Consider the following 13,824-nt stretch of genomic DNA (forward strand, 5'->3'; position numbering starts at 1 on the left):
ATGGGTCCCCCCAAGTACAGCCTCCAGGAAGGTTGTGAGATGCCACTGCAGTAGCCAATCTGTGCAGCTCAAACAGAATGGTACCTAAGAGGGAAGTAGTAGGTGCCTTCTACCCAAAGGATCCTGGGTCAATGTCTTCTGACCTCAGGGAAAATGCATGCCCAGAAATGGTGCTAACATAACCGGCTCATTTGTATATATTCCCTATGTTCACCAAAAGGACGTAATACATGGTATGTTGTCCAACAGGCTCTGGTAATTCTTGAGCAGAGACAGAAAATGGAATTTCAATCCAGTGGCTGTCTAAAGAACTTACTCAGTGCTGCTGTGTCTATAGCCTCTCTTCACATGCAATACAGGGTGACTGGCAATTCTCTGGCCCAGGAAGAACTCCGCAGAGGCTGGCTGGCAGACCAGGCACCTCTCCCAGATTGCCTTTTTGTTAATAGCTGGCAACAACCCACCTGTTATTAGAACCACTGGCCAAAGACAACAGTCACGCAAAGTAGGCAAATGGCCCGTCTCTACCTGGAGATGCCTCAGAGGGTGTGTCTGAAGCACTGGAATCCTGTCCCTCCTGTAATCAGCTGAACAAATATTTGCCCCCAAAGAGAATCAAAGCAGGAGGGAATGAGAGGTCATTGAACAAACCAACAGGAACTATTTAATCATTTATCCCCCCAGGGAGTTCATTTACAGAATGGCTTTCAAGTCTGGTCAGCCTTAGCTCAAGAGAGCCCTCTACCTTTACCTCCCCCAATCCTACCTGTCATCAGACCTCTATTGACTCGATCTCTTTACCTTATACAAGAACTGGCAGTGGGAAGAGTTGATGAAGTTGCAAAGAAATGAGAAATAAGACGGGGTAGGGTTCCAGGGCAAACTCAGAGGTCTCTGCTCAGTGGTAAACTGAAGTGCCTGCCACGCCCTAGGCCCAGCCCATGGATAATTGCATTCTTGACATTCCTGAGTCCACGGTGCATGGCCCCTTCCACCTCAGCTCCTTCAATAGATGACTTATTTTCCACAGCTTGCTCAATTTTAGGGGTATTCTGAAGGGATAGAATACCTCTCAGAAGCCCTGCACTTCCCTTAGACAGGGAGAAAGCTAGGAAATATGACTGAGTTCACCAAAGAATAGAAAACACTGTCTACAATGACCACTGGTACAGAATCTCTCACCACTATCTCATCCTGACTTGGTGACAAGCAAAAGAATTCTCCCTCCCTGGGAAAGCAATGAGGCATGACTCCTGGGCCCAGAAAGTGTGCCTGAGCCCAAGAACAACTACTACCAGCAAACTTGTTGGCGCCAGTCACTGTGCTCACATTAACTCCAAGATTTACAATAGCTCCAAGATTTACAATACCCTGCAAATCAAAGAGGGCTTGCCACAATTTTTTAGTGGAAGAAACTGAGGTTCTAGGTAAACTAGTCTATCCAAGGTCATGCAGCTAGTTAAGTGACAGTGCTGGGACTCACACAGATGTCAGTTTGATTCTGAAGTCAGTCACTGAATCTCAATGTCCTATAGGGCCCCACAGACTCGGTTCTTGCTTTGCCAGCAAATAGTGTTCAGTGAACAGGACGAAGGGCCCTGGCCAGAAAGCAACAGGCAGAACAGCTGGGGCTCCCCAACCGATCCTAGGCAGAGGGGTACAAAGTCCGGGCTTAATGTGTGACACAGCAAGAGCTCAGCAAACAGGCCAACCATGCAGAAAGTTGTACACTTTAGAGCAAATGAACATAGGGGTGCAGCATAAGCACAACTAACCACTGTCTTAAAATCAGACAATCCTCAGCCACCCAAGCCAGTGGGAACCTCTGCCTGGCCATGCCCTTTTCTGGGAAAATATCAGGTATGCAAACTCTGAAACAGAGAATCTGATGTGGGGGAGGGAAGCCCAGGGCAGATTGGCATCCCTGGGGGAAGTAAGAACGGAGAGGCTTATGGGTCACCGATACTCACTATCTTCTCCAGGCATTGTACTCATCACCCCTTTGCATGGTGAGCCATTGTGGCAGGGTGAGGGGAACACTGGACTAACTTCCCACTCTCAAATGAACAAACAGGCTGTTTTCCTCCACTGAGAACTGGGACACACGTATGAAAGAGTGGGGTCAGGAGGGTGACCAGAGTGAAAGATGCCTAGTCCTTCAAGAACTAACTAGGTCATCTGTATTTCAGAACAGTTAACCTCTTGTGGTGCAATGAGGCCAGTCATGTCTCCTTAACAAACAACATGTGCAATAATCACCCAGCACAACAGAAACAGATACAGAGAAAAGCTGTTGAAGATCTCTCTGGTCAGAGGTCAAGGAAAAGGGATACACAAGGGGTGTGATCCTTACCCAGCCGCCGTTCTCCTGGATCCAAGGCTCTAGGTGGTCATTCAGGTAAGTGGCCATCCAAGTTGCGATCCGACTCACCAATACTTGCATCTCCTTGTCTACGCTTTCCACACACAGTGCCCCACCGAAGGAGAAAAAGGCCACGATGCGACCCCAGTTCACCCCATCCCGGAAGAGTTCATTCACTACCTGCTCAAAACTCTGATATGCTGTCCCTGGGGTGATATGGAGCTGGGATGTCAGGTCACTGAATGCCCGCCGGTACCTCAGTTCAAATTCATCGCCTGCCTCCCTCAGCGCTTGCTTCACGGCTGCCAGGGGAATCACCTCCCGAGCATCCAAGCTACTGCTGTGGCCAGTGGCTCCATTCACCGCAGGGCTGTCCGCCAGGTGCCAGGATGGGTTCCCATTGACAGCACTGGGGGTCTCCATCTCTGATTCAGTGCCTTCTGGGGCCTCAGTTCTGTTCTCTTCCACATCACTAAACTGACTCCAGCTGTATCCTTTCTGGGAAAGCTTGTAGGAGAGAAAGTCAACCACCAGCTCCCGGTTGCTCTGAGACATTTTTATAATAGGGATGGGCTCCACCAGTCCATTGTCCAAAACACCTGCTCACTCACTGAGTCTGGTCTCTACTTAGTGGCTGTCTTCTGAGATCCAAAGCCAAGATAAGGTTCTGAAGGGAGAGAAAGAGCTTCAGGAAAAAAAAAATTAATATGCAAGCCATTTAACCTACAACATCACATTCCACCTCCAGATACCAGAATTGGTTTCTTTGTGGGTCTAGCTTCCCACAGACTTAAATGAAGTCAAATTGAAAGCACCCGTGGGCTCTGAATCATCACACCGGCTTTATTTTTTTTAAATCCCAGTTACCCCCTTTTCTTCAAAGCTGTCTGCCCCCCATCCCCACCATCCGCTCCACCTACATTCAAATCCGTTTCAGAAGGCAGGCAGGTGCAGCCCCCCGGAAGATCTTTTGTATCATAGGTCTCGAGAGGAGGTGGCAGCCGGGATGCCAGTAACTCAGCCGGCCCCGCGGAGGCTGGCAAAAAACCCCAGCTCCGGCTGGAGGGATCATGCGACCCAGCCGGCTGGGAGCCCGGAGGGCGACACAGGAATTACGAAGCTCAGGAACCGGCCACCTCGCTTGCTTCCTCCTCCATCGCCCAGAATGAGGGCGGCCTCCTGCCACCCGGGAGCCCAGCCCCCTCGCTCTTGCACGCTCCTTGGCTCTCCGCCTCCTACTGGGAACCAGGAGAATTCTCCCTGAGGTGGCTTGTGTGGGCTTTAGTTTTTTTGTTGTTGTTTCTATTTAAGTATCGGCCCAGGGTGAGGCTCCCGAAACCCTGAAGGGACTTCTCAATGGGGCTCAACGTTTCCATGAGGGACGGAGGGAAGGGGAAACTGCCTCAGATCTGAGGTCTGATTTCGGAAAGGCCATCGCCGGGCCTTTCCGGGAGGCTGAAGGCCGGGGACCCCCCAGAAACGCCGCTGGTATTCTTTGAATTCCCCAAAGGCCTTGGACGCGGCGGTGGCGGTAGGGGGTTGCCGGGTCCTCCATTTCCCGCATGGACATAATGGCCGCCGGCGCCCAGCACAAAGACCGGGTGAGGGTGAGGCGCAGGGCCTCTCCTTCGGTCAGGGAGAAGGACTGAGGCCTGCTCGAGGACCCCCACAGCTGAGACCACGTTTTCCTGGAGCCAGGCCCGGGGCGGCTTCCTGGCGCCCCCAGGAGGGATTGGGGGCCAGGAGAGGAACCTCCCCAGAGCCGGGGTGGGTGGGCTGTGGCCTCACGGCTTCTCGCGCGCGTAGGGCCGGGTACCCGCCGGGCCACCGCCCCGTTGCTAGGCAACCGCTCTCCCTCAGGGGCGCCCCCTAGACCTTTCTGGGAGGAGGGGTCTCGCCCCCGGCGGCCCGCCCGGCATGACCAATCAGAGAGCTCAGTCGGCACGGAAGCGGGACGGCGAGGGCTTCCATTGGGCGCAGCGCCTGCCACGCACGGGGAAGGCGGTTCTCTCACCTGCGAGCCCCGAGAGTCGTGGGGGGCCACATTCCCCCCTTCCTCGGCCAGGTCGTTTCCAGACGCCAGGGCTCTTCGCGGCCGAGTTCCACGCCACTGACCCGGGCTGGCCTACCTGGCTGACGGCTCGCTCTGTCTCTTCCAAACGAGCCGGCCTCAGTTTCCCCTGAACAGACCTGGAGAACTTGCAAGCTCAGTCACTTCCGGTGCCGCGGCAGCGCGCGCGAGCCCGACACGCAAAGGGAGTGCGCGCCTTGAGGCCTGGCGTCAAGACCTGGGAGAGAGCGCCCCCTTGCGGTAAATTTTAGGAACCCGGAGACGCAAAAAAAAAAAAAAATGATAAATCAACGTTTACGTTCACATTTCCGTTCATTCATTCAGTCAGTCACTTTCATCTATCCTTTAACTTTTCGTTGTGGCTAAGAACATTGTGTTTGGGATTCCAACTCCAGTTGGTCAAGTTAATCAGCAGCCCTGTGCCTTAATTTCCTTAATTGTAAAATGGGTAAAAATTTAACTCCATCATTGTTACTGTGAGAATTTAAAAAGTTGTTGTTTGTAAAATCCGTAGAATATTGTATGGTCCATAGTATATCTGCATAAATCCAACCATCAAATGTTTATTGTTTGTGTTGCTGAAGACAGAGTTGGAAACAAGTCAAAACATGGTCTCTGCTTTAATGGAGACGTTTTAAACCTTTTAGATAAAGACAGACAGTAAACAACCAAGAAACTATACAAAGAAGGTATTTCAAATAGTGATAGTGCTATGAAGAAAGTAAATTGTGGTATTGTCAAAAAAGAGGGTGAAGGGAGAGATGTTACTTTAGACCGCATGGTCAGGGATGTAAGCCCTGCCCAGCAGGGAAAGAGGCATTTATTCAACAATTGTTTATGTAGGGTGGCTAGGTGTGTTGTCTCTGAGGAGATGACATAGAACCCAAGACTAGAAGTATAAGAAAATGCCACCTCATGGGAAGAACCTAAAGAATATCAACCTCGGCATAGGGAACAGCTTGTGCAAAATGTCCTAAGGCAGGAAGATTTTGGCATGTTCCGGAAGCTGAAAGAGAAGCAATGTGACTGGAAGGTAGGAAGGAAGGGCAAATGTGGTGCGAGAGGAGGTTGCAAAGTTGATCATGGAAATAAGTTGCATGTGATTCTAAACATTGAACCGGGTTTTATTTTATGTTAATTTAATTGATTAAAAATTAGGTATACAGGAAAACGATGTTAAAAATATACCAAAGCCCTGGTCAGGTGGCTCAATTGATTGGAGTGTCCTCCCATGGATCAAAAGGTTGTGGGTTTCTGTCCAGGTCAAGGCACATACTAGTAGGTTGCAGCTTCCATCTTGAACAGGGTGCTTATGGGAGGCAACCAATGGATGTTTCTCACTTTAATGTCTCTCCTCTCCCCTCCCCTCCCCTCCCCTCCCTTCCCCTTCTCTCCTCTCTCTCTCCCTTCCTCTCTAAAATCACTGAAATTATGTCCTCGGGTGAGGATTAATATTTATGTATACACATGAGGGGGGACCCAAAAAACAGAATTTATTTATAAAAATTGTATATTTATTCTTACATGTTTCAATTTCAGTCACTTTCAAAGTACTCTCCATTTGAGGCAATACACCTATCGAGATTGTTTTCCACTGCTCAAAACAATTTTTGAATGCTTCAGCTTTGGTGCATTTTAGTGCTTCTGCTTTTTTTGTTTGTTTGTTTCACCTCTTCCACATCAGCAAAACGTTTCCCTTTGAGGACTTTTTTCATCGAGGGAAATTTTAAAAAGTTGCTTGGAATGAGATTGGGTGAATAGGGAGGGTGCAGCATGGGGGTCATGCTGATTTTAATAAAAAACTGCTGAGCACTCAACACTGTCTGAGCAGGTGCGCTTGTAAATCGCCCATCATGAAAGGGGCAAAAACATTGAAAGAATCTTCAAAGAAAAATTCACTGAAGCCAAATGCAGCCTCTCATAACAATGCCAGCTGGTACTGATACAGATGGGTTCCTAGAGCACTCATCTAGTGGGGAACCCTGTACTACAAGGTGCCCACCCTCCAGAAGATAATTCTGGTGTTTTTTTGGGGGGAGGTCATATATATATATGAAACATAGAAGTAAAAAATAAGTCCTTTTCTCACCCTGCTTTCTAGTCTCCAGTTCCCCACATAGAGGTCATCATCCTTAACTCCTTTCCTCTATAGTCCTCCAGAGACAGTTGCTGTATTCACACGCAAATGTATATGTATAAATGTTTTACACAAATACTTCCATGTCTTGTTTTTTTTTTTGCTGAGCTCTACACTTTTGGTCCCCCTCAATTTTTTAAAGTAACAACAACTTTATAAAGACATGTCATAATTTACTTGCCCAATCCCCTATTTTGGAAAACTTAGGTAGTTTCCAAATAATGCTATAACTTGTTCATTTGTTATTTTGCATATGTGGGAGTTTACCTGCTGGGTAAATTCCTGGAAATGGGATTATCAGTAAATGAGCATATGGATTTGTTTTTGGTTTGTCTTAATGGATACTGGCAAGGCACTCTCCATAGCAGTTGTACCAGCTTGTTCTCCCATCAGTGAGAGTGCCTATTTCCTCACATCCTGCATTACACATTATGTTATCAAACCTTTTTATCCTTGCCAATCAGATAGATAAAAGCTGAGCGGCACTTTCATTTTTTCTTTCTTTTTAATGAGAGTGAAGTTGAGCAATTTTTCATACTTATGAATTTTTTTTTAGGGGGGATTCTTATTTAGGTGAATTCTCTGTTTCATCCATTTACCCTTTTTTTTTAAGTTGGTCTTTCTGCTGAACTTTTTTTTCTTATTGATTTTATAGGAATTTTTATCCTTTCTACATCTAAGTTGTAAATATTTTTCCAATTTATTATTTATGACCATGGAGAAAATTTTATTTTGTACGTATTTTAATTTATCAGTGTTTTCCTTTGTGGCTTCCATGTTCTATGTCATTCTTAGGAAGACCTTCTTCTGTTCGATATTATAAAAATAATTCTCTGCTTTCTTTTAGTTTTTAGTGTATGGTTTCATATTTTATATTTAGATTCTTGTTCCACCATAAGTTCACTTTGGTGTATCATGTGATGCAGGCATACTAAATTTTTTTTGCCAAGTAACTACCCCATTATCCCAATAATACCATCTTTCCCCAACTCATTTGAAATGTCTCCATTATCATAGTCTACATTTCCAAGTGTATTTGGGTCAATTTCTGAACTTTCCATTATGTTCCATGGAAGGGTTTTAAACTGGAGTAGGACATGATCTGCTTTTATTTTTAAAAGCTGTGGTGTCACAATTATTTCAATGTAAAAATTAACATTATGCACATCTGTGATGTGCTTTGGGAGCCCAGCAGAGGGCAGATCAACTCTGCCCAGAGACATGGAATTTATTGAAGTGGTCCTTAAAAAGAGAGAAAGGAGATAAGGGGCATTTTAAGCAGAAGGCACAGTCTGAGAAAAGGCATGGAGGTCTAACATAGGAGCCCATGGTATGTTCTAGAAATTAATTGAGGTGACTAAGAGGGGCATGATGATAGAGGAGACTAAATGGAAATGTGTATCCAAGTGTGCAAGATACTAAATAGGGCACCAGAGGAGCGAGTCAGGCTTTTTAAACAGAAAAGTCATGGAGAGATTTACAGGTAGATACAGTCTTTTGAGAAAGGAACTTTGCAATATTAATCAAGAGCTTTGCAAACAACTCTTGAAAGATCATTAAGAAATTATCTTTGATTGGAATCTAATTTATTTTATTTTACTATTATTTTAACCAAATAATAAATATTTATTGAAGGTCTTCTGTGCATCAGGCATAACACTGAAAGTGATTGGAATCTAATTTAAAGAAGTGAAATGCAGCCAGATTTATCTTTTGAAAGAGGTGTTTATGCAAAGTTATTTACTGGGTTGCCCAAAAAGTCCATATGTTTTACCATAAAATAAAAGACACATTTTTAATTTTCAATAATAACTTTATTGATTTGGATATCTTGAGTATGTTGGCTATCTCATGAGTGGTATAACGTTGAGTTGACTGTTCTCAATTAGCGTCTTGATTTGAACGCCATCAACTTCAATTGGTCTACCCAACGGTGGAGTATTGTACAGTGAGAAATCTCAGCACAAAACCTCTCAAAGCACTTCTAATGTGTTCAATCATTCATAACACCTTCTTCATACACTGCACAAATCTTTTTTTTTTTTTTTGCGCGTTTTGGTTGAATTTTTACCTTTCTTGAAACAATAAAACATAATATGCTGAAAATGTTGCGTATTTTGTTCCATCTTCAATACTAAAATGGCTACATAAAAATTCATCAACTTTCACGCACAGGAGACTTCCAGCCAAGATGGAGGCCTAGACTGACATGCTCCATCTCCCTCCACAACTGAGGAGGAATACAACTACCACAAAACCAGAAATAACCAGAAGTTCCAGAAAATAAATGGAAGTCCAACGTATGAAGTTATAAAGAAGTGGTGCGCGTCTGACGGGTAGGAAGGGCAGAGAGGTCAAGCTGTGCTGGAGGCAGCAGCAGCAGCAGTGATGGCAGCAAGCACAAACACCCATATTTAAGGGAGGTGAGAAGCACTTGAGGAGCACCCCCAGCTGCAGACCAGACCCCTCAGCTTGCGATTTTAATGCCAGGGAGGACAGACCCTCCATTGCCTCGGACTATGAGGCCCGGAGAGGGTGGGGACGGAGGAGGAGGCTCCCGGTCTCTCAGTGGAGAGTGAACGACAGGAATCCATTTTGGACCCCCACCTTCACAGAAAATGCCACAGCGTGGTGAGACGGGTCGCCCAGTTGTGACGAGTGCGTGGGGCTCCGTCCCCTATAGCATAGGAGGTGTGCCAGCCCACCAAGTAAGCAAAGGTAAACACAAAACTGTCAGGATGGCACAGGTCATGATAGAGATCCTGGTGACACAGCTGACCAGACAGCAAATATCTAATCTAACGAAGCAGCAGATAGGACATCTTTCCGAGGCTCAGTTCAGAGCTTCGGTTATAAGAATGCTTACAGACCTAACAGCAGATCTTAAACAAGACAGGGAAGGAATGAAGGTTAGTCCTACTGAAATGAACAAAAACACAGATGAAACTAGTGGTGAGGGAAAGAAAACCAGGGATCAAATCAACAAATCAGAACATAGGGAAGGAACAAACAGTCAACCAGTGCAGAAAGAGGAAACAGAAAGTGAGGAAAATAAGGAGAGGCTCAGAAACCTATGGGACAGCTATAAGCGGGCCAACATCCGAATCATAGGGTTGCCAGTAGGTAAAGAAGAACAACTAGAAATTGAAAAACTATGTGAAAAAATAATGAAGCAGAACTTCCTTAACTTGGGGAAGGAAATAGACTTACAGGTCCAGGAAGCACAGAGTTGCAAAAAAACTGGACCCAGGGAGAACCACACCAAGACACATTATAATCAAAATGTCAAAAATTAAGGATAAAGAGAGAATCTTAAAAGCAGCAAGAGAGAATAGAATACAAAGGGGTCCCAATAAGACTATCAGCTGATTTCTCAAAAGAAACTGCAGACAAGAAGGAGCTGGCAAGAAATATTCAAAGTAATGAAAAGCAAAAACCTACAGCCATGATTACTCTATCCAGCGAGCTGTTATTCAGAATAGAAGGGCAGAGAAAGTGCTTCCAGAATAAAATAAACCTGAAGGAGTTCATCAGATCCAAACCACTGTTACATGAAATGTTAAAGGGACTTGTTTAGGAGAAAGAGGATCAAAACTATGAACATTAAAATGGAAACTGTATCACAACAAACAACAGAAGCTAGGGAACCGAAACAAAGGCAAACTAAATAGGCAGCGAGAGTGGGAAAAGAATTATAGGTATGGGGAACATTATGGGGGGAGGTCAGCAGGGAGGGGGCAGGGGGGAAGGGAGGGAGATGGTACAGGAATTAAGAAGCACAGTCTGAGGGAGTGGAGTAGACAGGAAGATGTTGAGAAGAACTGTATGCACAACCAATGGGCATGGACTAAGGGGGGGGGACAACTAGAGGGAGGGGTGTCACTGGGTGGAGGGGAACAAAGGGAAAAGAAATTGGGACAACTGTAACAGCATAATCAATAAAGCATATTTTAAAAATGTATCAATTTTGGTAAGCTTTTTTTAATGCATGCTGATATAACAGCTGTCACAATACAATCTAACAAAATTGTTTCGAATGAAATTAAAGACAACTAAGTGCTACTAGAGCCATCTTAAGGAAAAGCCAAATGAACTTTTTTGGCCAACCCAAATGAAACAGGAAAGAAATTAAAACTGAGAAGTTCAGAATGATGGTTTGTATGGGTTAAATTCACACATTAAAATTGTAATTGAGGAATATATAATGATGTAGAAAATGCTCAAAACATAACACTTTGTAAAAAATAGATTATAAAATTATATTGAGAATTATTCTAGTTTTTAAAAAATCTACATTACATGCAAAATATAGAAAGAATTATACCAAAATGCTAAAAGGTGATTATTGCTGGGTAATAAAATTATGGATGAAGATTTTATTTTTTAATACTTTTCTGTATTATCTAACATGACTGTATTTTTTAAATTAGAAAACACTATTTAAAAAAATTGTTCATGCCCTGGCTGGTGTGGCTCAGTGGACTGAGCATTGGCTTGCAAACCAAAAGATCACCGGTTCAATTCCCATTCAGGGCACATGCCTGGGTTACAGGCCAGGTCCCCAGCTGGGAGCATGCGACAGGCAACTGATCGATGTATTTCTTGCATGTTGATGTTTCTCTCCTTCTCTTTCTCCCTCCCTTCCCCTCTCTCTAATCTTTAAAAGGTAAAATAAAAAAACTTGTTAACTGAAATTTAGGTGAGAACATGGTAATGTTAAGTGAAAATAAGAGTGTACAAAATTAGATGTGTGACATGATCTCAACTTTAAATAATACCAAGCATAGGAAAAAGTTGCAAAGTCAATATGATAAAGAAAAAGAAAAATACAGAAACCCGTTGTTGCACAGATGCTAAAGAGAGATGGAACCAGAATGGTGCTCTACTTCATTAGTTGTCAAGGAAAATTCAAACTGAAACCTCGGTGAGATGCCATTTCACACTCTCTAGATTGGCAAAAAAATGAGAAAATCTGAACAAGTTAAGTGTGGCTCAAGAATGTGGAATAAATTTGGAAAAGAATTTTATTGTCACCTAGTAGAGTTGAAGACTCAGCAATTCTATTCTTTGTTTTATGTCCTAAAATAACTGTTGCATATGTGCAAGACACAGGAATAATAATGTTTATAGCCTCATTATTTGTAATAACAAAAATTGAGAGACTACTGAAGTGTCTGTTATAGCAAAATGGTTAAACAAATAGTCATATATTTATAATAGTAATATGATACAGTGAGAGACTAAGTGAATTTAGTTACACAGAGCATGACAAGATCTCTGAAACACATTGCTTGAAAAAAACTGCAAAAAATAATGCAGTATAATTGCACTTATATATTGTTTGAAAATAGGAAAAACTAATCAACATACTGTTGAGGGTTAGTGGTAGCCGGCCTTCTCCAAGATGGCCTCCAGAGATCCCTGCCTCCAGTTATTCACATCCTTGTGTAGTTTCTTCCCACATTATATCAAAGTTGTTCTGTGTGACTGATAGCAAATGGCAGAGATGATGGTATATCACTTCCAAGACGAGGTTACACCTCTACCCCCCAAGCCCATCACTCCCTATGGATGAGTAGGAGAGGCCCATACATGGTGAAGATATGAAGCTTCCTACCAACAGTCATAAGAGGATCTTTTTGCTCCAATCAAGCCTTCAGATGATAGCAGGTGACAGCTTGACTACAACTTATTTGAGACCTTGAAACAGAACCATTCTAGTAAGCTAGATTCCTGACCTTCATAAACTGTATGACATAATAAGTATATGTAATTGTAAGTTGCTGAGTTTGAGGGTAATCTATTCTGCAGCAATGGATAACTAATACAGGGATATATGCATATGTGGGAAATTATATATGTGCATTTGTTTATGCATTTTTACATTTCTTGTTTCAAAAGTAATGCATTTTTTATTTGTAATATCTGGAAAGTATTGAAAATAGTAAAGAAGAAAAAAAAATAACTATAACCTAGACTTTAGAGGCAACATCTCCACTACTAACATTTTGGTATATTTTCTTCCTGTCTTTTAAAAATTTATTTTATTAGCTATTGAGTAGTATATATATTTGCATATATATACAGACACATATGTAAAATGTATGAAAGGTATTAAGAATAATGAGGCAATAAATTCTGTGTACATATATACAATTTAATTTAATAACATTTCCATGACCTTCTAAGCTCACAATTTTATCCTGTTACCTGGTTTATTTTGTACACTTTCCTATTATGTGCAATGACCGTTTTGAACTTCATGTTTATAATTCCTTGACATTCCTTTATAATTTCCTTTTGATGGCTCTCACTCGTAACTCACACCAGCAAACTTCTCCAGGGAGTGTCCTTGGGTGATCACAGCGACCTCACCTGGACGTGTCTGACAGTTACATTGCCACCCAGAGCCAGTGACTGGCTGGGTCTCTTCTCCATGAAGTGGGAGGCCTCCACGGAGCTAGAAGGCAGGTCCAGATTTCTGGCCTGATTAGATGGTAGGAGTGACAGACACAGAGCAAAGGAGCAGATTTGGAAGGGGCAGGAGCAGAAGTTGATTCTTTCTCTCTCTCTCACACACAGTTTAAAAATAGAGCCCGAAGAACCCAAATAACTTTCTACCCCCCTGGCTCCTCCTCCTCTCTCCTTTGTAGACTTTTCTTTCCTACCAGACTTCCATTATAAAAAACAATAAATTCAAATCACACAAATCATACATGGCAACATTCTTTTTTAAAAAAATAAAAAGATAAAGGTCCAATTATCTATCCTTTTTGTCCATACGTCCAGTTTACTTTCCTCTGAAGTTCCCACACTTGTCCTTTTGTTGTGCATTCTTCCATACCTTTCTCTATATATACACATTCATGTTAGGAGAGGCAGTATGAGCCATGGCTAGGAGGTCTGGTCTCTAGAGATGGCTTTCTTGGGTTCAAATCCTGGCTGTGTCACATACAAATTGTGTGACCATGAAGAAGTTGTCTAATCTCTCTGGGCCTCAATTTCCTCAATCTATAAAATGGGAATAACATTACCTACCTCACAGGGTTAATGTTAAGATGAAGTGAATTAATATGTGTAAAGCACTTCAAACTGCCTGGCATAGGACAAGTGCTAGGTTATTACTTGTACATATCCATGGCAAAAGTGGAGCATTGTTTTGCAAATTTTTAAAAAACATAATATATCTAACATATATATAACACATAACATATAACACATTTATATCAGTGATTTTCAACCAGTGTGCCGCAA

The 13,824-nt window shown here is 43.1% G+C and overlaps 1 protein-coding gene across 5 annotated transcripts in view; it reads right to left on the bottom strand.

The window, feature by feature from the left end:
• BCL2L1 (BCL2 like 1) overlaps positions 1 to 4,600 on the bottom strand; it is a 46,704-nt gene extending 42,104 nt beyond the window's left edge. Inside the window, exons 1-2 of one of the 5 annotated variants that reach the window (XM_090286195.1) lie at positions 4,492 to 4,600; positions 2,354 to 3,029 (exon numbers count right to left, since the gene is read on the bottom strand). In XM_090286195.1, coding sequence (XP_090142321.1) covers positions 2,354 to 2,917 — 564 coding nt within the window. In that variant the 5' untranslated portion in view covers positions 2,918 to 3,029; positions 4,492 to 4,600. Of the gene's footprint in view, positions 1 to 2,353; positions 3,048 to 3,282; positions 4,138 to 4,376 lie in introns of those variants that run through there. The other 4 variants (XM_090286191.1, XM_090286193.1, XM_090286194.1 and 1 more) reach the window with 4 other exon arrangements.
• Positions 4,601 to 13,824: the final 9,224 nt, after the last annotated feature.

The sequence above is a fragment of the Furipterus horrens genome, unplaced genomic scaffold, assembly GCF_987537825.1.
Source record: "Furipterus horrens unplaced genomic scaffold, mFurHor1.1.pri manual_scaffold_8, whole genome shotgun sequence".
In the NCBI taxonomy this organism is placed as follows: Eukaryota; Metazoa; Chordata; class Mammalia; order Chiroptera; family Furipteridae; genus Furipterus; species Furipterus horrens.